The sequence below is a fragment of the Bubalus kerabau genome, chromosome 1, assembly GCF_029407905.1.
Source record: "Bubalus kerabau isolate K-KA32 ecotype Philippines breed swamp buffalo chromosome 1, PCC_UOA_SB_1v2, whole genome shotgun sequence".
In the NCBI taxonomy this organism is placed as follows: domain Eukaryota; kingdom Metazoa; phylum Chordata; class Mammalia; order Artiodactyla; family Bovidae; genus Bubalus; species Bubalus kerabau.
Window position 1 is genome coordinate 218,602,212 of NC_073624.1, and position 24,952 is coordinate 218,627,163.

Sequence of the window (24,952 nt, forward strand, 5' to 3'; positions counted from 1 at the left end):
TCCAGACCATACAGCAGGCCACTGTCGATCCACACCTCTGCCGGAGACTCCTGGACACTCACAGCAAGTCTGGCTCAGTCTCTTGTGGAGAAACTGCTCCTTTTTCCTGGGTCCTGGTACATACAAGGTGTTTTTTTTTTTTTTTTTTTTTAAATATAAATTTATTTATTTTATTTGGGGGGAGAAGTTGGTTTCCCCATCCTATTTCTCCGCCATCTTAGGACCGCACCCCGCCCCCCCCACCCCGACACAAGGTTTTGTCTGTGCCCTCCAAGAGTCTGTTTCCAGTCCTGTGGAAGTTCTGTAATCAAATCCCACTGGCCTCTAAAGTCAAATTTCCTGGGGGTTCTCAGTCCCTTTGCCAGATCCCCAAGTTGGGAAATCTGTTGTGAGTCCTAGAACTTTCTTAACAGTCTACATGAAAAGATGGCGGAGTAGAAGGATGTACGCTCATCTTCTCCTGCGAGAACTCCAAAATTGCAACTCACTGCTGAACAACCATTGACAGGAGAATGTTGGATCCCACCAAAAAAAGCAAACCCCTGCACATATTTGTTTCAAAGAAAGGAAGTTGACTCAGAAAATCTAAATGCCTCAGAAAGCATCTTTGACATATCAGCATATTGCTAATAACACAGGCTTCATATATTCCTCTCAGTAATATGGAGAGGATAAAAGAAGACAAAAACATACTCTAAAATATATGAAAAATCATCCTAAATATATTTCATCTATTACTATTATTCTGGAGCTATCTTTTACACCAGATTACACTGATGGTGATTTATTTAAACTGCTAACAAACCTTCTCACCAGCAGTAATATTCCCATGATGACCTGACTATCAGTCAGGTAAACCTTAGAATATAGAGACCATATGTTCTTGATCTCTTCAGACTTACCACATAGTCCAGTGGCTGCAACATATTAGAGACACAATTTTATTTATTCAAGAATGAAGGAACTTGAAAAATGCAAAGATACTATCAGAGAGTATTTTACCTTGGCCTTTTCTTGATCTTCCAGTGAAAACTCCATCAATTCATCTGATATCTCTTCTGCCTGATCTTCTGCTAGCTCTGGATTTTTATGTAATTTTGAAACTGTAGTAATGGGACTGCCCAGATGTTTCATTTCACTTTCCACCAAGTTTTCATTGTCCTACAAAGTATATTGACAATATTAAAAACTATCTAGGACTCTTCCCTTATAACAATATAAAAATATTAACTCAGAATGAATCAAAGACCTATATGTAAGAGCTAAAACTATAAAACTCTTAGAAGAAAACAGGATGAGGTAAGCTTTATGACATTGGATTTGGCAATGATTCCTTGAATATTATACAAAAGCCCAAGTAACAAAAGAAAAATAGGATAAACTGGACTTCATCAAAATTAAAAGCCTTTGTGCATCAAAGATTATTAAAAAACTGAAAAGGTAACCTATAGGAGAAAATTTTTGCAAATCACATAACTGATAAGAGATTAATATTCAAGATACATAAAGAACTTCCAAAATTCAACAATAACAATAACTACAATAACAACAGAAACAAATAGGACTTGAATAGACATTTATTGAAAGAAGATATACAAATGACCAACTACCATAAGAAAAGATGCACAACATAACTAGTCATAACGGAAATGCAAATCAAAACCACAGAGATACTACTTTGTACCTATTAGGATAGCTACAAGCAAACAAAAAAAAACAGAAAATAACAAGTGTCAGCATGGATATGGAGAAGTTGGAACCATGTACATTGTTGTGGGAAATGTCAAATGATGTAGCTGCTATGGATAATGGTATGGTGGTTCTACCAAAAAATTAAACATACAATTACCATGTATGATCCAGCAATTCCATTTTTTGGTATATACTCCAAAGAATTGAAAGTAGGGATTTAAACAGATATTTTTATATTAATGTTCATAGCAACATTATTCACGATAGCTAAAAGGTAGAAACAAATGAAATGTCCGTCAACAGATTAATGCATAAATAAAATGTGGTATATCCATATAATGGAATATTATCCAGCCATAAAAAGAAATGAAATTCTAATGCATGCTACAGTATGGATGAACCTTGAAGATATTATGCTAAGTGAGATAACCCAGACAGAAAAGGCCAAATATTATATTATTCTACTTACATGAAGCAGTACCTAGAGTAGTCAAATTCATAGAGACAGAAAGTAGACTAAAGGTTGTTACCAGAGGGAGAAAGGGGGAGTTATTGTTTAATGGGCAACTTCCTTGTGGCTCAGTGGTAAAGAATTCACCTACAATGGAGAAGACACAGGTTCAATCCCTGGGTCAGGAAGATCCCCTAGAGAATGAAATGGCAACTCACTCCAGTATTCTTGCCTGGGAAATCCCATGGACAGAGGAGCCTGGTGGGCTACAGTCCATGGGGGTCACAAGAGTCAGGCACAATTCAGAGACTAAACCACCACCACCATTATTTAGTGAGCAGAGAGCTTCTGTTTTTAATGATAAAAAAATTCTGAAATGGGTAGTGAACATACTTAATGTTGTGAACATACTTAATGCCACTGGATTGTACACAAAAATGGTTCAGATGGTAAATGTTATGTATATTTTACTATATTTAAAAAAATTACACATACATACACTAACAGCTATCTAGCAATTTACTATGCTCCAAGACTTGCCTTACTCCAAGATATGAAAAATCTGAAATATGCTCAACTTTATCTCCTTAGTATGGGGCATATTAAAATGCCTTCCCCAGAGTGTTGAGATTAGGATCCAAATCTTTGGAGTATATCAAGTCCATAGTTTATTAAAAACAAGTGATATTATATACCCAAAACTAACACAACCTTGTAAATCAAATATACTTCAATTAAACAAACAAATACAATAACAAGTGTAACTTAAAACTCCAGCAGCTAAATGAACAAAGGACACAATCATTCATTAGAGAAAATATGCATGGCTAAGTACTTTGGCCACCTCATGCAAAGAGTTGACTCATTGGAAAAGACTCTGAGGCTGGGAGGGATTGGGGGCAGGAGAAGGGGACGACAGAGGATAAGAGGCTGGATGGCATCACTGACTCAATGGACGTGAGTCTGAGTGAACTCCGGGAGTTGGTGATGGACAGGGAGGCCTGGTGTGCTGCGATTCATGGGGTCACAAAGAGTCGGACACTACTGAGAAACTGAACTGAACTGAACTGAAGGGACATGAAATAATTACTAAATATTTTTAACATAAAATAAAACATTTTACCCATCTAATTAGCAAATTTTTAAAAGTGATAACAAATCATTTATCCAAATGAGCTATGGATTGCTCATGAAAATGTAAATTCTTAGAACTTTATTTGGAAAGGAATTTGGCAATATGTATCAAAAATCTTAAAAGTATTTAAACCCTTTAATCTAGTAATTATAATATTTGGTACTAATCCTCAATAAAAAAATTGTTAACAGGCAAAATTTGTGCTCAGGAATTTACACGATAGCATTATTTGTAAAAGCAAATGTATATACCCATAAGTGCCCAACAATTGGGAAGTACTTATATAAATTCAAGTTCAATTATTAGAATAAAAGCATCCACTAAGAACTGTTTACTAAGAGTTTTAATATTTATTTAAAATAATAGAATATAAAGTTACATATACAATATGACCTCAACTTTGTAAAACTATACACATGGTTAAAAGATTGAAAGCAATGAGGTAAACATTAATAGTGGTTTTTCTTTATGAGGTAGCTATTTTCTTTTTTATTTTACTATATTTTTACACAGTTTTCACATGGGCATACAGTACTTTTAAAATTGACAAAGAGGGGTGCATGCGTGCTCAGTTGCTTCAGTCATGTCTGACTCTTGAGAACCCCATGGACTATAACCAGCCAGGCTCCTCTGTCCATGGGATTCTCCAGGCAAGAATACTGGAGTGGGTTGCCATGCCCTCCTCCAGGGGATCTTCTCAACTAGAGATTGAAACCACATCTCCTGCATTCCAGACATATTCTTTACCCAATGAGCCACTGGAAGCCATGAGAAAGAGGAGGGAAACACTTAAAGAATAAAGGAGAAATGCTTTAGCCTAAGAATTTATTCTTCTTCTTAAACTTTAACATAAAAACATCAGAGGACATGTCTCCTCTCTTTCCTTGTTCAAAGGTTACTTCTCCAACCCCTTTTCTCACTCAAGTCAGCTTAGAAAATTCAAAGGGCAATTAAATCCAGATCTGCAATCCTCTACTCCACAACACCTCAGTTGATTGTTGAGGATGATGTCCAGTGACTCACCTGTAGAGAAAGAGGAGACCTCAGGTTCCTGGGTACCCACCACTCCAGGGGCTTTTAAGTGCTGTTTTCTTGCATAAGAAAAACTACAATGGCTGAAAGAAGAGGTGTCTGTAGACTCTGCCAAAAACACTTCATCTGATGAAGCCATGGATAACCCTCACAAAACATAGTACATGTAATCAAGGTTGACCACATATCCTGAAAATACAAATTATGGTTTGGATTTGATGTATGGTGTGTAGAACCGCTCTGGAGGGTACTGATTTTATGATCACAAGCCAAAGAAAGGGAGGAAAAAGGGAGCCTGACAGGGGAAGGAATGATGAAATTTTTAAATAGTGATTATAAACAAAGTGTAGAACTGTATTAATTCAAGAAAAAGCTGATTAGGACAGCCAAAAAAACATGGGCATAACATAGGCAATGTGAGCAAGGAAGAACAGCAGCTATCTTTTATACATACTGACCTGGAAGAAAGGATGGGAGGACAGGGAAAGCAAAAAGATGGTAAGAAAAGGGGATTAATGAAGGGATTAGAGAATTATCTTGACTATTATGTAGCTTTGGAGAGGGTACTTTCAACTTGGAACTGAAGGATGATCTAAGACTCAAACAAAAAAGGACAATGACTTCCTCAGAATAGGGGCTAAGAAGCTAGACTAAGAGGGAAATAAGAAGAAATTAAGAAACCTAGACTTGTATATGAAGCCATGCAATGAATATGTGAACAAGTTATGTAAATTATCCCTGTGTTTTTTTTTTTTTAAGTCCTAAATTTTTTACATTACAATCAACTGAACATGAGTAATAATGATGACCTGCTGTGGAAGACTAGAAGCCAGGTTTCCATCCTAGGATCAAACCCTAAATAGAAAAAAACAAACAAACTATAAAGAATTTTTTTTTCTTCTAGTGTTGCAATTTGCTTGTCGAGCATACTGAAGCACAGACAGCTCTAGGTCTCATAGGGATACTGATGAGTTAGTTGCTCTACTCAAAGGAATAAAACTACTAATGGACCTAGGATTCCATTAAACACTCACATTTTCCTTATTTGCAGATGAGCCACATATTGCATCTTTCTTCCTGCGGCCATGCTCCAAGGCATTCGGAGTGCTACAAAACAGCTGTGCCTACAAGAGATTGTTTTCAAAGAACATCCGGCATCTTCGAGCTAAGCTGGAAATCCTCTGCCTCCCATCTGACAAACCCAAACCCAAAAAAGATGAGTTACTCACTGGGCTACATTTTATAAGATGTTGGCGGTAATTCCTGTAGATCAAAAAAAGAAAAACCACCAGTCATTCAAACCCCAAACACGATTTGGTTATTCTTCAGTGACTCGGGACATCCCACTTTTCTTTTCTTGCATTCTAGAAGACCTGTACCTAATTGATGTCTCTTCCAATACCAATATATAGGGTGTTCTCTGTGGTAAATAACAACACATTGAGTGACATCCTGGGGATGAGGACCTCACCTCAATGGCATAACCATATATATAGATATGCATCAAAGATGATGACTTTGTCCTATATCTTATGTGGACACAGTTTACAATTTGCTAATTTTTCAGCATGGACTATTGGGAGTTAATATTTATTTTTTATGGATTTCTATCCTCCATCCCCAGACTTCATCTAGGCTACCTGAGTTAGGACATATAAGCAATTCAAAGAAAATAAAACCAATATAAAGTAAAATTTTCACATGTATTGATTAAAAATACTCATGGAGAGTCTTCCCTAGTGCACAAAGAGGCACCTAATTCATCTAAACTTTGAAGAATAAAGTTATAAAAATATTAAAACAATCAAATGGAAAATTCATGATAAATTTAAGAATTAAAAGTACTTTTCATTCCTTGAGTACTCTCTAACTGAACATTTTTCTAAGATCTTCAATAAAGAATCTTCAATAGTAATAAAAAAAACATTGTAAAATGCAGCATAAGTATTAGGCATACATCTTCATTTAATCCTCACAGAAGTCATTTATGAAAAATGCTATTATCTCCATTATTATTATTTCTTTATTACAAATAAACTGAGGTCCCTTGAGGTTAAGAAACTTGTCAAAGTAAGTTGATGAAGCAGTAAGACACTGGAATCCAGACACTCTGATTCCAGAGCCTGCACTCTGCTGCACTTTTGACCACTAAGATTTAGTACTACTCACATGCAGATAACAGCCTCCATCTAAGTTCAGTATACAATTCTCTTCCATTTTAAAGACCATACTGATTGTATGTGAGGGTTAAAATAAATAGCCTTCATTTTCACAACACTTTTTTTTTTACATAAGTAATCTACTATTTTTTATTTATTTTATTTTTTGATTGCATTGGGTCTTTATTGCTGCCTGCAGGCTTTCTCTAATTGCAACAAGCAGGGGCTACTCTTCATTGCAATGCTCAGGCTTCTCATTGCAGTGGCTTCTCTTCTTGCAGAGCACAGGCTCTAGGCACATAGGCATCAGTGGTTGCGGCATGCAGGCTCAGTAGGTGTGACTCATGGGCTCTAGAGTACAGGCTCAAAAGTTGTGGTACATGGGCTTAGTTGCTCCACAGTATGTGGAGTTGCCCCAGACCAGGGATCAAACCTAAGTCTCCTGCATTGGTAGGCGGATTTCCATCCACTGTGCCACCAGGGAAGTCCCTCACAACACAATTTCAATTTTGGAAACTTAAAATATCTTTCAAGGGAAGAACCTATGCCTTCAAGCCCCTTTATACCTTAGGTGAAACATTTGCTATAGAGTCTGCATAGGATAAAATCCCTAGGCCAGTGCTGAGAAGGCTTTAATACTTTAGTATGGGATTCATTTAGCAAAAGAACTTACATTCCAGCTAACCGTACTTGCTCAGGTCCTGTAGACTCCAAATGACCTGCAGTCAGATGTAAACAGTTATTCTTGTTCATGTATTTTGTCTTTCCTTCTAATTTTCATTACCAGTGAGCCATATTAATTTCAAAAGCTGAGCTTTTAAACAAAAAGGCTCTTGAAAAATACCAATTTCATGATACAATGTACCATGGTACAAGTTCATGGAAACTTGAAAATCTGTATGTGTCACATAAAGGAAAATTTCTCGGAAATAGTGCATTATGCTAACCTACAGAGATTTCTTTCATCAGAAGAAAGGAAAATTTATCACTCAGGAAATATGAACTTAGAACAAATACTAAAATGGTTGACTAGTAAAACACATTCCTTTGGGGTACACACCCTGTAAAAACACATAAGAATTAGTTGACAAAGCATTTCTTTATGTTGGCTTCTTTGTCTCTGCTGAAATTAGACTGAGGCATAAAACTTTTTATCTTTAACTACCACTTTCATTCCCACAATCAATCAACAAAATATTCCTTCTTGTCTAACTTTCTCAATGCAAAGTGACTCCTATTCGGGTCAATTCTCTTCCCATTGGCTGAATTATTCTTCTCAAAAATCCTCTAGGTACTCGAAGAACTCCATCCTCAAGGCTATCTATCTACATTTACCACCTTCCATCTCTATCATACTACTGTCCTCTCCCCTAACAATTATTCCTTCCCTTGAGGCCTTTACCTCCCTTTTCCCTACCAGTTTCATCAAGGTCTGCAGAAGCAGTAAGCTGAGTGGCAGACATCTCCCCGCTGCTAAGATTCGAAAGATCAAGGCAACGTTTTGGGGTTCCTCTGTTGAGACATAATAATACATCAAGATTCCAACTGGGTTATTATATCCTAAAAGGCAAAGATCACATTATCCTCTTCATTTGAAATACCTGTTCCTGACTACCACATAAAACAGTCTTCAAATAAATCTAATTGATTTTTGGAAACATGTCAGACTAGGCTGAGAAAAATCGCCACCTTTTCTCTACTCCAATAATACCTCATTTTCTCCTCCTCAACATGTTGAATCAAGGTAATTTAAGAAAATGGCTGAGGTGGGTCTTGACTCCTCATCTTTTGCCCTGAGCACCATTAGCACACAGATTTTATTTCTCCCTGGAGTCTTCAGTACTACTCTGACTTCCAACTTTGCTGGCTAGTTGAGGCATCAGAGTATGGCATTACCAGAATTTAAAGTACAATAGGGGCTTCCCTGGTGGGTCTGTGGTAAAGACTCCATCTGTCAATGCAGGAGATGTGGGTTAAATCCCTGGGTTGGGAAGATCCCCTGGAGAAGAAAATGGCAACCCACTCCAGTATTACTGCCTGGGAAATACCATGGACAGAGGATCCTGGCGGTCTACAGCCCATGGAGTTGCAAAAGAACTGGGCACTAGCAACTAAACAACAAGAAAAGTAATGTTGACTGTAGTACTTATAAAATGACAACTTATATAATGCAATAGTTTTCAAAGACTTTCCTCATCATTTGATTCTATATGATCGTAGTAAGATAGTAAGGGATTATTATTTCTATGTTACAGAAAAAAAGCCTTAGACTCAAAACTGTCAAATGTTTAGTCAAGGACAGTAACTTAACCCTTATCTCTGAACCAGGATAATTTTTTAAAAGCCCAAAAACTGTTTAGAAGAGCAAAGGAGATGTGAAAAGAAAAAGTAGATTTACCCAGACAAAATGCTTAGGTTTGCAGAGTCACCAAAAAGTTTCTTCTCCACTGGAGTTGTAGGGAGTTCTGAACTGATGGAAAAGGAAGCATCTCTCTCAAGGAGCAGGTTTAATATCTTCCTCTGATTGGACCTAAAACTAGGTCCTGAGGCAAGGCTTCCCTCCTCTCTTTTGGATGAGAAGAATTCTGCAGACATGGTCTCCGAGTTCTAAGAAAAAACAAAATCTAGCTAAGAGACGAGGCTTCCCAGATGGCTCAGCGGTAAAAGAATCCGCCTGCCAATGCAGGACACGTGGGTTGAATCCCTGGGTGGGGAAGATCCCTTGGAGGAGGAAATGGCAACCCTCTCTAGTATTCTTGTCTGGGAAATCCCATGGACAGAGGAGCCCGGTGGACTGCATGCAGTCGGACTCTACTAAACAACCATAAGAGAGTGAAAACGTCACCTACACAACCTCCTCCACCCTTTACAGTTGCGACCAAGTGAACCAGTATTGGAGAAGGGGGCAGTCCCAAACGGTGAATCACAGATTGGCCTGAAGGTGAAATAGCACTTGCCGGAAGTGGCTTGGCCTTTCCATTGGAATCTTAACTTACCGAAAGGCAACCTCAGGGTTTTGAAGATGAAATTAAAAGAAGCCTTTGACTTGTTAGGGGCCACACAGTTCATGACTCCCGACAGGAAGGAACTCAGGTCTCCTAACTCGCGATAATGCCTGTTTTGTCCACCTAAACACCGTTCGCGAGGCCCGTGATTCTGTGGAGGGCACAGCTCCAGGCTTACCGCAGGTTTGAGTCCGAGACTTGCCTTCAGGAGGAATGAAAGTAAGCAGGGAAATCAGACACAAGCGAAGATTCTAGAAGAACTAAAGACAAATCTGAGGTAACTGAGGCGATTTAACCATACATCTATGCCTCTCGACCAGATAGGTCAGGTTCGGGTTTCGCCGCTTCTCTCAGCAGAAGGTTGAAGTTACAGCCTAAGAGTAAGATTAACAGCCAAAAGCCTTGACCATTCAAACCTTCCGCCTTCCCAAAAACCTATCACGCTCGCCTCAGAACCGCGTCAGCCTATCTCCGCGCACCCGCCTAGACCCGCTGAGCCAATCGTTTGCCTCCTACATTACCGGGGGCGTGAGCTGTTCGGAAGGAGGTTTGCCCCGCCCCACAGGCCAGCAGGCTTCCGATTAGGCCACCAGTTTTGGGCCAGCCCCTAGCTAAGCCCCGCCCCATTGGGAGCTTGGCGCCTCATTGGCTCTTCCTCTGGCCAATCACCACACCCTTTCTGAGCTCTCCTTTCCTTCGGCCCCCTCAGCCCCTTCAACCCCGGGACATTTAAATTGCACCTTGCTAGCGACGACCACTTAGCAGCAGCAGCAGCGACCACCACTCCCTAGGATAATACCTGCAGGAATTCATTTATGTGGGAGGGTGTTTTAAATGGGTTGTGTTTTTTCCCCTTCTTTCTCGTGCCGTTACGTGGACCTTTCCTTATTTTTGCTAGCCTTCCCCTATAGATGGAACATTAGCAGCCAGTGTGGCAGATGTTGCGGCAAGACAGGTGTGTGTATTTATGATGAGTAGCACTGGCCCCTTCCAAGAGCTTTCCTGGGTCCGTGACCCTTTTAAGCGCGCAGCATCTGAGACACTATGTTTGTGAGGTAAAAGAAATTTCTTTTCAAGGAAAGTAGAATCATCTCATGGCATAATCCTTATCAGAGTCCAAAGGATCCTAAACTTTGGTTGTTTATGGGTATTTGAACATTGACTAGGTGGTTATTACTGTTAAGTCGTTCAGTTGTGTCTGACTCTTTGGGACTCCATGAACTGCAGCACGCCAGGCTTCCCTGGTCCTTCACCATCTTCTGCAGTTTGCTCAAACTCATGTTCCTTGAGTCAGTGATGCTATCCAACCATCTCTCTCAACCTCTGTCTAGACGGTATTAAGAATTTATTATTAATGTTAGGGATTTGCTTTTAAATAATCCTGTGGGAGTGGTGGTGAGTATAGATGAAACAAGATTGGCCATGAGTACTGGGTCACGGGTAACTAGGAGGTCCATGATATCCAGTAATCTCAAAGTTTAATCTTTATACTAATCACCTGTGGATCTTGCTAAAATGCATACTCTGGTTCAGTTGATCTGGTTACCAAGATTCTACACTTCTAACAAGTTCTCAGCTGATGCTAATGCAGCTGGTCCGGGGATCAAACTTTGAGTAGCAGAGAATTATGCTATTATCGTTGCATATTTGAAATTTTCCATAATAAAAAATGTTTAAAATAACCTTGGAAGCTCTTTAAAATATAACTTACCAAAATGATAATTCAATAGGTCTAGAGTGGGGCTGAGGAATTATCAAGGCACCCATAAGCTACCCATAGAAATGGCTTACAGACCACACTTTGAGAAACAAATTAGAAATGCAACCTTTATCTTTGAGAGACAGTGAGTTAGGAATACAACCTTTATCTGGTGCCAGGATCTTGGTAGTGTAGTGGCTGAGAGGTATAGTATAGTTAGCTGGGTTTTATCCTAATACCCTTTTCATCTGTAGAATTTGCTTCCCCAGAAAGAAGGTGTGTGAAGAGTCTTTATCCTCCAAGATGGAGATGATGAGTGTGGGAGTCAGTACAGAGCCCTGCCATGCCAGGTAAGTTTGACAATCAGGCTGGAGATTAAGGGAATGTAGGAAGAGCTGGTTTCTGCTTTGATGACTATCATAACACTTCATGGGACCACTGTCTATGTCTTTATAGGTGGGAGCTAGAGACAGATGCAACTGTTCTACAGCGGCGGCAAAAGCAGATAGATTATGGCAAGCGCACACCTGGTTACCAGTGCTTTCTGCAGCAGGTCCCCAAGTGAGTGCAGTTGTGGGTAGTCACAAAGAGTGTCAACCACATGGTATTTGTTCAATGTCAGGTGACGGAAAGATACTAAAATCTGAATGCTTCCACAAAGTTGCAACATTACTAAATTATCCTGTAATCTAGTCCCCCAAATAAATTTCCAAGATTTTTTTTTTTCAAAAGGAACAAGTTATACTTGGCCTATAAGACTTCTCAAAGCTCTATTCATGTTTGCTAATAAATTTTTTTTCTTCCATTTTCACCTCATGCCTCCATGTGCGTGTATGATAAGTTATTTCAGTTGGGGATTTGCTTTTTAAATAATCCTGTGGGAGTGGTGGTGAGTATAGATGAAACAAGATTGGCCATGAATACTGGGTCATGGGTAACTAGGACGCTATGGACCCCAGCCCCAGGGGATTCCCTCTGTCCGTGGGATTCTCCAAACATGAATATTGGAGTGGGTTGCCATGCCCTCCTCCAGGGGATCTTCCTGACCCAGGGATCAAAGCTGCATTTCTTACATCTCCTGCATTGGCAGGAGGGTTCTTTACTACTAGTGCCACCTGGGAAGGCCCATGCCTCCATCTGACTGTTAATTACAACATACCTGCCTAATTACATGTAAGCTTACAAGCATATATACAAATTAATGAATGAAAAGGTAGAATATGTTTTAAAGAGATGTCAAATACTTTCTTCTGTATCTATCTTGACTAGTGAGGGAATTGGAATATCTAATTTAGCTTACCCAGAAGAAAGAATATTAGAGAGTTGGGAAGTTTGATGTTTAATCTAATTTAAACATTTTCTTTGAATTAAGGACATTGCTCTTACCTCATTCTCAGAAAATCCCTAATGAGTCTCCTAATTCACCATAATGGAGAAGGCAATGGCAACCACTCCAGTACTCTTGCCTGGAAAATTCACCATAATAAGCAATAAGCTGTGCCCCTTGGCCTTGACCCTAGTCTGACACATTTGTCATTGCCAGGGCACAGCGACAGCCAGGACTTCACCCTCAAACACCAAACAAGAACAGGAGGTACAGCCGTCGCTCCTGGGATGCCCAGATCAGGAAGTGGAGAAGAGCCCTACATTCCTGGGACCCTCCCAGCCAGCCTCTGCAGGCTGAGGGGTGTGTGCACTATTCCTTGTTCCTTCCTTGAGTGGTGGACTAAGCCTTATCTCTCCCCACTTTGCAGAAGTTTCACTTTCACTGGCTGAAAAGGGAGAGCCTGACTGAAGTGCACATTTCTCTGACTCTGCTGCCTTCCTAGGTGTGGAATGGACAATCCCTTAGAGCCAATGGATTCCACCCCTTTGGATGACTGGCTCCAGGTCCTGGAACCCTCAGAGAATCAGGATGAAGACTAGGAGGGAGCCCAGGTAGTATCCTCTGCTGAAACCCACTGGAGCAGGGTCAGAGATGGGATCTAGCCCAGGAGGTCACAATTATGATAGGGTTCAAGGTAGTAGCCCAAGAACAAAAGAAGGAAAATGGAACAGCAGGGGGAAAAATATGCAGAACGTGAGTAAAAAAAAAAAAAAACAAACAAAAAACCTTGAACCAAAAGTGGCATAAAGAGATCTAGTTGTAGTTAGAAATGGGGAAGAGGCTGGGCTGCACTGGGGACACTTTTATACTTGATGAAATGGGTGTCATTTTCCTTTGAATCAAGACCTGAAATTTGACTTGCAGGGTTTGGTTGTTTTAAGTGTTTCAGTTTCTTTCAATGTTTTGCAAATGTGCCAATGCTAACTTCTTATACTCAATCACTTATCTTTAGTAAGCATGATATTTTATTATTAAATAAAAAGGGAGATTTACCTAGTGGTGAAGACCAAGGGCTTTAGAGTCTCAGACAGCTTTTTAATATGACCACTGTCCACCACATGGGTAGCTACTTAACCTCTCTTGCTGTTTCATCTGTCAAACAAGGAAATTTTCTCTCATTTGATGATTGTAAACAAAAATGAGAATACATATTTAAAGTATGCAGCACGGTGCCTGGCACATAAGCGCTCCATAGCAGCAATTACTGGAAACCGTTTCTTCTACACTTCATGGTCCCTGCCCCTTCTTTTGCCAAGGGGAAATGTGCAGGGCAAACAAATGTGCAGTGTATCTCCCATCATAACCCCCTGCTCCGCGTATTTTCTTGATAAGTACCTCACTTTCTCTTTACTCTTCTTTTTCAGTTTGCAGATTTGGTCACTCCTGCCTTCCCTGTCTTTCTGAGGAAGATCCCCACCATTGCCTCTACCTTTGAGCTGGTCACAATTACTTATCTGTCCCAGACTTCAGTGGTGCATAAAATATTTAGGGAAAACGTGTCTTTCAGGGGACTTCTTGCTGAATGTAATAGTGAAGATTACTTGCAGTACTTCTACTTTTCAACTGATTAAAAATCTAAAACTCTGTCCCACAAAGAGATCATAACCCGAAGGCATTGTTTAAAACCTCTCCTTTTCCCATGTTTTACCCTCTGTCTAAACCTTCTTTGATAGCTGATACTCAAATTTACTTAAGAGCCAGAAACCACCTAGCTGTTCCACAACCTCTTCACCTACCAACTGCTACATTCAGTCTCTTCAAAAAGGACTTAAACTTTGGCTGAGTAGAAGGTAGTGGTAGCGATGGAGATTTAATAAAAGGTGGTTTCTTCTTCCTGAAGAGGAAATATAGCGCTATCAATATCTTTTCCCCCAGCGACCTGTTTCCTCCCTCCCAGAAAGGTTTAAAGAAAGTGGTCCAGCTGTAACCACCGTACTTTCCCTTCTCCCCCCTCCCCCACGCAAGCAACTGAACCGCCTATGATGTCATAATCACAATCCCATTACCTCATCCTGCTGGGGGGTGGGGGCATAGAGAGAGGAGAAGGATTGAACAGCCCTGGGCCCTCGTCGGATTTACAGTATTTTGAGTGACAGCTAACTACACAAACAAGTGGAAACGGCCCGCAACCGTTACAGGTCCTGGGTTTATAAGGTTCGAGCCGATCCGGCAGCTGGAAGGGGGGCTCCTGGGTCTCAGAGCAGGCCCTAATCGGCGCTTGGACTACGCCTCCCAGAAGCCTTCACGACACGGACGGGTCCTCTGCTGGGGGAAGGGGAATTCCTTCAGAGCGGAGGCCGTAGAGAGTGGGGGCAGGAAAACAGGTGAGAGGAACCCTGGCTAATTCCGTTATGCTGCCGAAATCGAGTTGGGGGCCGTACGTGGGCAGATGTAGTAACAGAGGGCGGGGGCAATGGCTTTGTTTACCTTCGACCAACACGGCCTCCCCCGCGGGTTTCGAGATTTGCGTTCGACTGGCCCAGTCCACCTTCTGCAATATTTTGCAGGGGGTGACTTCCTAGGGAGGAAACCACCCTCATCGCTAAATCAAAGAGCCCGGCCTCTTTCCGACGGCGCTAGCCAAGAAAGACTTTGCGAGAAAAACGACGCAGGGCTCGAGCCTCCGCGGACGGTTGAGGGGGGTTCTCCCAACCCGAGCGATCCTTCCACTCTCCTCAGGGGCCCGTTGGTTCACGCCAGCGCCTTTTAAGGGCACCGTGGGGCGAACCGAGCGCTCAGAGCTGCTCCGGCCGCGGCCCTGGGAACTGGAGGAGCCGCGGTAGGTGGCGGAGGACAGGTGGCGCTGGGGCCTCGGGGCGGGCACCTAGACCGGTCCCTCCCTCCTTCCCTCTTTCCCCTCCCCCAGCCCGTCCGCCCGCGAGGCAGGGCCTTGCTGGCCGCCTCCGCGGGGAGAGCACGGGACCCGGTGGGGGAGGGGGTGGCGGAGTGTTAAGTCCCAGACCCTCCCGTCCCCTGTGTCCCGAGTTCGCTTCCCCGCGGCCAGATGATGGGAGCTGATTGGGAACAGGCGAGCGACAGCCCCCCTGAGCGTGCCCTGGCGCCCTCCCCCCCACCCCGAGGGGCTAGCGGACGCCCCATGCCCCACCCCGCGGGGACAGGCAGAGCAACCGATGGAGAGGATGAAGATTGGAGAGGGGGGCCTAGCCTTTTGCTTCTTCACTGGGGTGGGGGGAGGGGTGCTCCCACTTGTCACCCCTATGCCCACCGGTGCCATATGGAGAAAAAGCAGTCAGGTCCCCACATACCTGTTCGTGTGCCTCCCTGCCTCATGTTTTTCTTCAGTCTCCCCCAGAGCTGTGGGACTGGGACCTAGGGGGAAGGTCTCCAGGGGTTTTTGACTCTTTTCTTCCTTGGCCTAACTTGATCCCAGGTTCCAGCACAACCTCAGCATCCCTGAAACCCTTATGTCAGGGGTTACTGCCACCCAGTGGGGTGGGGGTCCAACCTTTATTTGAGGGACAGGTGATGGTGCAGAGAAAGCCTGGATTGAGAGTTGGGCCTGGTGGGGTTTGAGGGAGGGCCTAGCGGCCTGCTGCTCTGTGTTGGGCTTAGCCCCATGCCAGTTGTTAAGCTGAGAAGTTTTAACTTGTTTAGTGAACGTTCAGGGCTGTCTGTGCCCCTCAGATGCACAAAATGGAAGGGGAAGGAAGGCGGCAAGAGAGGGCTTCTTACACTTCTTTCTCTGCCTGCCTGAGAAAGAGGAGGCCCCTCGCGGAGCTGGTTTGCCTTCTTTTGTGTCCTGGTTTGATTCCTTATGGCTTCCGTTCTGTTCCCCCTCTCAGCCTGGCCTGTTTTAGGAAACTCAGACTGAAAGTATCAGTTGCGTGGTGGTAGTTGCATTGTTCTAATTACTGCTGTGTGTGGCCACATCCCAACAATTAAAATGCAGAAAAACACAAAATCACTCTCTTGATCCCAGAGAGGGCTGGAAGTTTGCTATTTGGCCAAATGCCTCATGAAAACCTTGAAAGAGTTTGCTTTATTCCCTGCTCCTCATGGCTGGTCAGCCTGAGGCCTGGGGTCTCTGGGGGTAAAAGCCTGCCTTAGGTTTCCTCTCTGGTTGGTCTTTGAGGGCAGAGTTAAGAAACCAAGAGCAGAAGTGATACAAGCTTTAGCTTCTCCTACAAGAATGGGGGAAGCGGCTGAAGGGAGTGCTCAGGAAACTGGAACTTCAGGGTGGTAATAATAATTATGCATGAAAATGTTATTTAACTATAGTGGTGGTTGACTTCTCCTGCCTCCTTTTTGCCTAAACTCCAAGTACATCGAAGTGTGTTTCTTTGCTTCTCTTTGTGGTCTGCCTCCCTCTGAGGTGGAAATGGAGTAGAGAGGATTCCCGTCCCCCCTCCCTTTTTTTTGGCCAGGGTTGAAAGTTATCTGCCCTCAAGGTCAAGCCTTTTGGGCTTTTCTTGGCATGTGAGTGAGGGAGGTTGATACCCAGCCAAATAAATCAACCCAATTGCCTTCTTCATCTTAATATTATCACTTGTAGCACCCTGAGGCTTTATAGAGCAACAAATAGGAAGGGTGAGAAACAGCAGTCTGTGTGGACTTCTGATTTGTTCAGGCCAAGTGGTATACTTCTTATGTTTGATATTTTGCATTATTATATTATCCCTGTGACAGATTAAGATTATTTTGCCCATTTTTCATATGGGTAAACTGAGGGAAAGAAAAGTTTGATGATTTGCCAAGACCATGACAGCGAATCGGATCCAGATTTGATTTCTTGATAGTTTGTTCTCTTTGCTAGCAAATGCTACTTACACTGTCTGATTGCTGTCTGCCTGCTGGTCATTTCTGGGAATAGGCAGAACAGTATGGAAATGTTAGATTAACTTCCCTTCCTCCGTTGATTGAGGTCCCTCAGGCAATTGTGTGGGCTTGAAGCCTGTTCTCTGATAGAATTAGTTTGCTTCTACTGTAATTGACCATGAGAAAGAGTCTTGATTAATTGTATTCATGGTCTTTGAGTCAAATCAGGCTAAAAACTTAGTTGAATGAAGTTAGAGTTGTTGTTTTTAACATCTGTAGAGTTGAAATGTGAATGGAATTACCCTGGTAGCATTTTCTTGTCTTCGTATAAGAGAATATGTACAGTATCTGTTGGAGAACAATAATATCAGCTGTTGAGGGTAAAGGAGAATATAATACCTTGTTTACTCTGGTTTGAAGTAGAAAGTCATTCCTATAACCACTGCACTGTTACTATTTCTGTAGTTTAGGAAGAGGCTACCTCTTCTTGCTTTTGACTGGAAGATAAAATATTGGACTAATCAGGATGGAGATAACAATGTAGGCATTTCTCTCATCTGAGCTTGTGGTGCTGGTATTTTGGGTAGGCAGAGCAGAGCACGAACCAGGTTAGGAGTGGCAAATAGGTTTCAACTTGCTTGCTAACTCCATTTTATTATACTGGTTATCCGGAGTGCCAAGTTGAGACTGTTTCTGAGGCTATGTTTAGGCTTAGCCGGAAAGAGCTGTGATCAGTTAATGATGTGTGCCAGAGGCCTGACATAGGGATGCTGGGGTATGTGTGCCTTGCATTTTCCATCTCTGGAGTAGGTACATCTCTAATATCACTTGGGGCTGATCCATCTGTAATTGGCAGACTCAGCAGGCATGACTGGAGAGGGAAGTCCCAATGGTGCTAGAATGGTGCTGCAGTGGCAGAAGACAGCTCACGAGTGAGGTCTGGAAGAACAACAGGGAAGACATCCATCATTTGCTCCAAAGTGTGCAAGTCAAATCCCGGGGAGAATCATGATAACCCTGATCACTGAGCAGCTACAGAAGCAGACTCTGGATGAGCTGAAATGCACACGCTTCAGCATCAGTCTGGTAAAAGACAGTCTTCCCACTTCTCTAAGACCCCCTTGCCCTTTCTTAGGCTATTTGTTGTTACTACTTCAGCCTTGTCCTGTGTTGTATGAATTATCGTACTTGTACTAGATGTGCCCACTAAAGGCTCAAAACCCAGCCCAAAAGGAAGAGGGCAGGGATTTTTTTTACTGTTAAGAGAAGGGCCACTAAAATTTGGGTGGAGAAGGGTTTGCTATACTGGAAGATGTGAATTATTTTACTAACTTTGAGAGGATAAGAGAACACTTAGATGTCCCTAATATCCCTATAGCCCATGAATTGCAGGGGGGAGCTGAAAGGGCTTCCTGGAACTCTGTCCTGATGTTGAATCATGATGGATATTCTGTGTCTCTTAGCCTTTGCCTGATCATGCAGACATCTCCAACTGTGGGAACCCTTTCCAGCTTGTGTCTGGTAAGACATTATGTGTACATTTGTGTGTATGCCATGCCTCCATCCACATGTTTCTTTTATTGGTTTTCCATAACCAGGTCTAACTAGCCTGCCTCCACAATTTTCTTACCAGGGTCAGCTTCTGAGATTGGTGCTTGTCTCCATTTTATTGCACCAGTATGGGAGTTATCTGTTTACCTTGCTCTTATTCTAGCCTTGTAGGAACTTTTGTAATCTAATTTTTTGAGTAGGGAATACAGTCACATTTCAAATTTTTTTAAATAGGAAAAGTGTTAATCTGAAAAAAGTCCCCCTTCCTTTTCTATCTACCTAGCTTCTATCACCTCCCTAAAAGTAATTCCTGTTATTAGTTTCTTGTCTATTCAACCAGAGTTTTGTTTTTGTTTTTTTACAAATAGAAGCAAATTTAAATTTTTTTTATTCCCACTCTTTTAACACAAAAGGTTGCATTCTGTATATTTGGAACTTTCTTTTTAAACTAATCATAATAAGGCTAGAAGATCTGACCATATAAGTATGTTGAGTGTTTCCCTGTGGGTGGCCAGACCCAGAGGAACACAAGCACCATCAAAGGCTTTTCCCACTGTACCCTCCCCACCCTTGCCTTCACTAGGAAAACAAATGATCTCTTACCTGCTTGATCACCCTGTCTTGGTGCTTTGACACATAGGAAAGGTAAAGGCTAAGGACGGAGAGTGTAGGCCAGGTTTCCGCAATTCAGGGCTTGGGGGTTGGGGGGGGCAAAGAGCTCGGTGGAGTGGAGTGAAAGATGAGCATGGCACACACACCTTTGCTTCTCTTGACTCTTTGACAGGGATTCGCAGGCAGTTTATGATTCTATATTTTTAGTTTCAGGTGGTTCCTCATAACGGAGGCACTATACTCTGCTGGGTAAAAGACCTAGCTTTAGCATCGGACAAATCTGGTTCTGAACCCTGCTTTGGTCATTTGATTCCTGTATAACTGTTGGCAAGTTACGGAACTTCTCTCATCTGTGAAATGGGGGTAGTGATAGTACCTAACTCATGAAGTTTAGGGGAAACCTCACATAAAGTGCTCACTATGTTTTGTAGCACATAGTAAGCTTTTGAAAATATATTAGCTATCATTAATTCCATCTTTATTATGAATGCCTTCCAGAAGGTGCTTCCTGGAGGGGCCTGCCCCACTGTTCCTGTGCCGAGTTCCAGGATAGCCTCAACCTCAGCTACCACCCCTCAGGCTTGAGCCTGCACCTCAGACCACCCAGCCCAGGAAGTTCCCCACAGGAGCAGTCCCTCTCCCAAGTCCTAAGCCCTGAGCCCCCAGACCCAGAAAAGCTTCCTGTGCCCCCTGCCCCTCCATCTAAGAGGCACTGCCGCTCACTATCAGTGCCCGTGGACCTGTCTCGCTGGCAGCCAGTGTGGCGGCCCGCCCCCTCCAAGCTGTGGACTCCCATCAAGCACCGGGGCAGTGGTGGAGGGGGTGGGCCACAGGTGCCTCACCAGAGCCCCCCGAAGCGGGTCTCCAGCCTCAGGTTCCTCCAAGCTCCCAGTGCCTCTTCTCAATGTGCCCCAGCCCACAGACCCTACAGCCCCCCTTTCTTCAGCCTAGCCCTAGCCCAGGATTCCTCTCATCCCTCTGTCGCCTCCCCGCAAAGTGGCTCCTGGGAGAGTGATGCTGAGTCCCTGTCACCTTGCCCACCCCAACGCCGCTTCTCCCTGTCACCCAGCCTGGGCCCACAGGCAAGCCGCTTCTTGCCCTCTGCCCGGAGCTCCCCTGCATCCTCCCCAGAGCTGCCCTGGCGACCTCGAGGCCTGCGCAATCTTCCCCGAAGCCGCTCACAGCCTTGTGATCTTGATGCCCGCAAAGCTGGGGTCAAGCGGCGCCATGAGGAGGACCCTCGGCGGCTGCGGCCTTCCTTGGACTTTGACAAGATGAATCAGGTGGGACTGGCAAGACCAGGGAAGCTAGGATGGGAGTAGCGACTGTTCCATTTTCACTTGTAAGGTGTCCTCTAGCTCCGGGCCCTCCTGACATGGCCTCTCCTGGCACTCCTGTCTGCCTGAGCCTTGGCTAAGGGTGGTCTACCATCTCAATTTGCCCAGGATTATCCTGGTTTTAGCATTGAAAGTCCTGTGAAATTCCTCAGTTCTGGGAGTTGCAGAGAAACTTAGTGGACCCATGTTAAACCTTCCAACAGAGATCCCAGATTGTCCTACCGGAGGCATCTTCCCTCTTTATGCATGGCTCAGAAAAGCCCCATCATTAGTGCCCTGCCCCTTCTCATGCAAGGCTGGTTTTGTCCCTTGCCCTTCACTGCTTCACGTGGGCCTGGGAGGGCTTAAGCAAAATAGGCTGCTGCATCATTCATTCACTCAACAAATGTTTTTTGTCTTCTCAGTATGAGTACAGTTGTTGTAGGCACTTGCCCACTCTTTTCATATTCTTCCTTCTAGACCACTGGGTCATAAACCGCTTTGAGAACTTACTCACTTATTCATAGTCATTCGTTCAAGCAGTCAACAAATGTTATTGAATACCTACTATGTAACAGACTCCCGACTAGGCACTGGCAATATAGGAGTGAAACAAGCCGTCAGTCAGTACTCCTACATACATGAAGTTTATAAACAGGCTTCTAATCTTGAATCTGATAGAAACTATGGGCTCTTTTCCTCAAAAAAATATGCATGTACACTGAATTTTCAAAATTTTATCTGGGAGTTCATGACCTCACCCTAACCCATAGGACTCCTGCTTTCAAGGGTAACCAAGAGGGGTACTTTGAAATACAGCTTGGGCAGGGTTCTCTGGGAAGTTAACATCTCTCTTTGCCTTAATTTTGTTTGTTTGTTTGTTTTGTTTGACAGAAACCATACTCAGGAGGTCTCTGTCTCCAAGAAACAGCCCGGGAAGGCAGCAGTATCTCTCCACCGTGGTTCATGGCCTGCAGCCCCCAACCCCTCTCTGCTTCCTGCAGCCCCATTGGGGGTTCCTCCCAGGTGCTGAGTGAAAGCGAAGAGGAAGAGGAGGGGGCCGTGCGGTGGGGGCGGCAGGCGCTAAGCAAGCGGACACTGTGCCAGCAGGACTTTGGGGACCTGGACTTGAATCTGATTGAGGAGAACTAAAACTGAGAGGCTACTTCCTGGGGCCACACAGACTGACTCTCTTATGGCTACTAACAAGTGTCGAGGTCCCAAGGCCGGGGGCCCAGCCTGGGAATGGGGGTGAATGGAGGGCTCCGACTCAGGGCAGCCGGAAATCTTCTCGCTCCAGGAAGCTCGACTATGCCGAGAGACTGGCCGGGACAAGATAAACGGAGCTGGTGGCGGGAGGGACAGCCCCAGAGCAGACCCTTCCCATGGCGGCCCTGAGTGTGAGTATCCCTGCCACCGAGAAAGCAATGGGCAGGGACGGAAGGGGTCTGCCGACCCCAGCTCGGGGAATTTCACTAGCCCCTTTGCTTCAAAGGGCACTTGTGTCTTAGAATTTGGCCAGGGTGGGGGGTTCATTCAGCCTCCTTGGAGAAATTGTGTGAGAGTGTGTGAGTGCATGAGAGTGCTCGAGGAAAGGTGTGTTTGGGTAGCTTTAGGGAAGGAAGGCAGTTGAAACCTAACAGCAGAGCACCACAGTACTCCCAGGATCTTGGGTTTTCACGGGACAGTAGGCTTGTTCTAGGAGTCGGGGTTCTAAGGAGCTCTGGAAGCAAGCTTGTAATCTGTTAGCAACAGTGGCTCTGCAAAGGATTCTATTTGGGGGTCCTCAACTAATGGTCTTTTTCTCAGGCCCACACCTCCCCTAGATAGATCTAGTATTGGCTGGAGAGGGCGCTGCATATTGATTCTGAGCTGGCTTTTTTTTTCTTATCAGATTGCCAAGGCTGGATACAAGTTGCCTATCTCACTCACTAAGTAGATGCAAGCACATGTGGGCAATTAAGGCAGGGCTGAAGGGCTCCATCTCTTTCTTTCCCTTCCTACTCATGGGACCTCTTGTCCCTCTTACTTTCTGCCCTTTGAGGGTCAATAAGAAGGAAGGAAGCCCCTGTATGGAGGCTGACCTGCAGCAGAAGTAGTGTTCAGTCCCCAGCAGGCATAGGTGAGTGCACCCCAGCACTGCCCTTTGGAAGCAGACTGTAGAGAAACTTATTATAAGATCCAGGCCTAGCCATTTTTTCTGAGTTGGTTGAGAAAGAGGAAGGGGATGTCAGCATTTACTAGTTTGCTCATCTTCCACTCCTGCCAGGAAATGTTTATTTGCCTCTAATTGGCCCTTAGAGACCTCAGGGAGGTTGAGGCTCACTGAGGGATTGGCTGAGGATGTGTAAAGCAGACTGTGAGAAGCAGCTGGGAGTTTGTTGTTGCTGGATTGAATTTCTTTTATTGTTTCACACCCACAACTTGGGCCCAGCAACAGGTCTCAGTGGCCACACTGATGGGTTTAAGGATTTCAGAAGCTCTATAGGGCTGGCTCCAGGGGAGATGGATACTGAAGCTGCCGCCATAATGGCTTTTGAGGCTTTGTCCAGCTTTGCTTAGACCCTGCAGGACCAAATTAGACCTGCCCTTCCTGTTTATTGGAAGAAGGGCATTTTCCCAGGGTTTTGTAGGAACCAGTTGCTCATGTTAGGAAAGAGGACCTATGTGTTTTCTTCCTTATGGATTTGAACCTATGGTTTTCTGGGTCTCCCACATGCTGGACAGGAGCATCAGTGAGGCCCTAGCATCCTTGCCTCCACTCCCGAGGAGATGGATATGTCTTCTTCAGCCTCCTGCCTTTAGAGGTTCTACCCCTCCAGGACTCCTTCCCTTCACCTGCTAGTTTGCACGAGTTACCAGTGAGCTACCAGGTCTGTAGGGGCCTGAGAGAGGTTCTCTGGAGAATCCAAGGAAACTGTGAGCCCAGGAGTTGCCCCTCCTTGGTTTTATCCCTCCCCTTTCTCTTCTCTCTCTTTAGGCCACAATTTCCCTGGTGCCAGCTTCTTTTCCTCCTGGGCCATCCTCATGCCTGGCCTCTCTGCTGCAGATTGTGCCAGCTTACAATAGGCCACTGGTAATGTCAGGGGGTTCTCTGCAGGCCCAAAGCTGAAGAAGTGAGGGCAATAATTTCTGCCTCCACCCTGGCTTCCTCAAAGCCCTAGGGCACCATCCCTAAGGGAGAAGGTCTATAGATGCCATATTTGAATTCCATTACTTTAAGATCTGGAAAGTTAAACTAGCTGGAACTATTGTTTTGCTTCCTAATCTAAGTACCTGTGGCCCTTGGACAAGCCTTTTCGAGAAGTGGTTTATTTTGCTTTACATGGTAGATCTGTTCCAACAGTTCTGTATAAACCAAATGCTATTTTTTCAAAGCATTTGGACTGCTGACCATTTAAAAGCAGCCTGTGATTGCTTCTTTTGTAAAGCAAGCAACCTCCCTCTACTTTAGCTGTTTTGACAATTTGGATTTTCACATATTGGGCTTACCCAGAGTGGAACACACCTCTGCAGTGGTTGACCCTGGGTAGACATCTGCATCTGTGTTGTGTGTGTGGTGTGGCTGATCAGTAGGTGAGTATTCCTGCGTGTGTGAGTGAAGCCACTCCCAGGCTGGTGCTCTCCTCCTGTGCCCGGTGACTGCCCACTGGCAGCTCCAGCTGCCCTTCACTCCCACCTGCTGCCAAAGTCCCTGTGCTAATGGGATTACAAATACAAAAAGTGGAAAAAATTTTTCGTAAACTTTGTTTTATATTAAAAAAAAAAAATCCATAAGTCTGTGTGTGTTAAACATGAGGTCCTGCCTCTGTGGCTGTGTTTGAAAAAATAAAGTTTTATTAGAATAATCCATTTTCCCAAGCAACCTTGTGTATTACAGTGTTGTCTTCCTTTCTTCACAAAGAAAGGCAAGGAGGAAGTGGGGAGAAGGCCGCCCGACTCTTCCAGCTGCTTCTTCTATGACATGGCTGAACTTTTGCCCCTTGAGGACAGTATTTGGTCCCTGGGCCCTTTGCAGCCACAGTAGTTATATCCTGTGACCCAGCTTCTGTTAAGACCTCAGTTATTTCTGGCAGTCTGATTTGGTCTCCTGTTTCCCTGGTACTTATACCCATCTCTTCTTACCTCCTGTCACTC

General features: G+C 44.0%; 3 protein-coding genes across 9 annotated transcripts in view; 2 read left to right on the plus strand and 1 right to left on the minus strand.

Moving 5' to 3' along the window:
- CDC25C (cell division cycle 25C) overlaps nt 1-9,970 on the minus strand; it is a 36,533-nt gene extending 26,563 nt beyond the window's left edge. The window contains exons 1-8 of one of the 5 annotated variants that reach the window (XM_055554842.1): nt 9,776-9,967; nt 9,466-9,676; nt 8,868-9,076; nt 7,887-7,981; nt 7,143-7,188; nt 5,540-5,573; nt 5,345-5,434; nt 1,003-1,161 (exon numbers count right to left, since the gene is read on the minus strand). In XM_055554842.1, coding sequence (XP_055410817.1) covers nt 1,003-1,161; nt 5,345-5,434; nt 5,540-5,573; nt 7,143-7,188; nt 7,887-7,981; nt 8,868-9,064 — 621 coding nt within the window. In that variant the 5' untranslated portion in view covers nt 9,065-9,076; nt 9,466-9,676; nt 9,776-9,967. Of the gene's footprint in view, nt 1-1,002; nt 1,162-5,344; nt 5,435-5,539; nt 5,574-7,142; nt 7,189-7,886; nt 7,982-8,867; nt 9,077-9,465 lie in introns of all 5 variants that reach the window. The other 4 variants (XM_055554835.1, XM_055554845.1, XM_055554830.1 and 1 more) reach the window with 4 other exon arrangements.
- A 241-nt stretch (nt 9,971-10,211) lies between these two features.
- Nucleotides 10,212-14,155, plus strand: LOC129633085 (oocyte-specific histone RNA stem-loop-binding protein 2-like). 2 transcript variants are annotated; one of them, XM_055554864.1, is made up of 6 exons: nt 10,212-10,529; nt 11,443-11,523; nt 11,630-11,734; nt 12,717-12,860; nt 13,003-13,111; nt 13,925-14,155. In XM_055554864.1, exons 1-5 carry the CDS (start codon nt 10,519-10,521, stop codon nt 13,097-13,099), a joined length of 438 nt encoding a protein of 145 aa, XP_055410839.1. In that variant the 5' UTR covers nt 10,212-10,518; the 3' UTR covers nt 13,100-13,111; nt 13,925-14,155. The 2 variants fall into 2 exon arrangements, with proteins under 2 accessions (XP_055410839.1, XP_055410830.1); XM_055554855.1 differs by having other exon boundaries at nt 10,213-10,429.
- Nucleotides 14,156-14,284: 129 nt separating this feature from the next.
- On the plus strand, nt 14,285-24,680 carry FAM53C (family with sequence similarity 53 member C). 2 transcript variants are annotated; one of them, XM_055554850.1, is made up of 5 exons: nt 14,285-14,884; nt 18,193-18,422; nt 18,800-18,857; nt 19,998-20,782; nt 21,710-24,680. In XM_055554850.1, the coding sequence occupies exons 2-5, from the start codon at nt 18,345-18,347 to the stop codon at nt 21,965-21,967; spliced, it is 1,179 nt and encodes a 392-aa protein (XP_055410825.1). In that variant the 5' UTR covers nt 14,285-14,884; nt 18,193-18,344; the 3' UTR covers nt 21,968-24,680. The 2 variants fall into 2 exon arrangements, with proteins under 2 accessions (XP_055410825.1, XP_055410824.1); XM_055554849.1 differs by having other exon boundaries at nt 14,557-15,339.
- Nucleotides 24,681-24,952: the final 272 nt, after the last annotated feature.

Coding starts and splice junctions, on each gene's coding strand:
- FAM53C (XM_055554850.1), top strand. CDS start 18,345: ATGATAACCCTGATCACTGAGCAGCTACAGAAGCAGACTCTGGATGAG. Junction 18,858..19,997: donor CCCTTTCCAGCTTGTGTCTG/GTAAGACATTAT, acceptor AATGCCTTCCAG/AAGGTGCTTCCTGGAGGGGC. Junction 20,783..21,709: donor ACTTTGACAAGATGAATCAG/GTGGGACTGGCA, acceptor TTTGTTTGACAG/AAACCATACTCAGGAGGTCT.
- LOC129633085 (XM_055554855.1), top strand. Junction 11,524..11,629: donor ACAGAGCCCTGCCATGCCAG/GTAAGTTTGACA, acceptor ATGTCTTTATAG/GTGGGAGCTAGAGACAGATG. Junction 11,735..12,716: donor TTTCTGCAGCAGGTCCCCAA/GTGAGTGCAGTT, acceptor TGTCATTGCCAG/GGCACAGCGACAGCCAGGAC.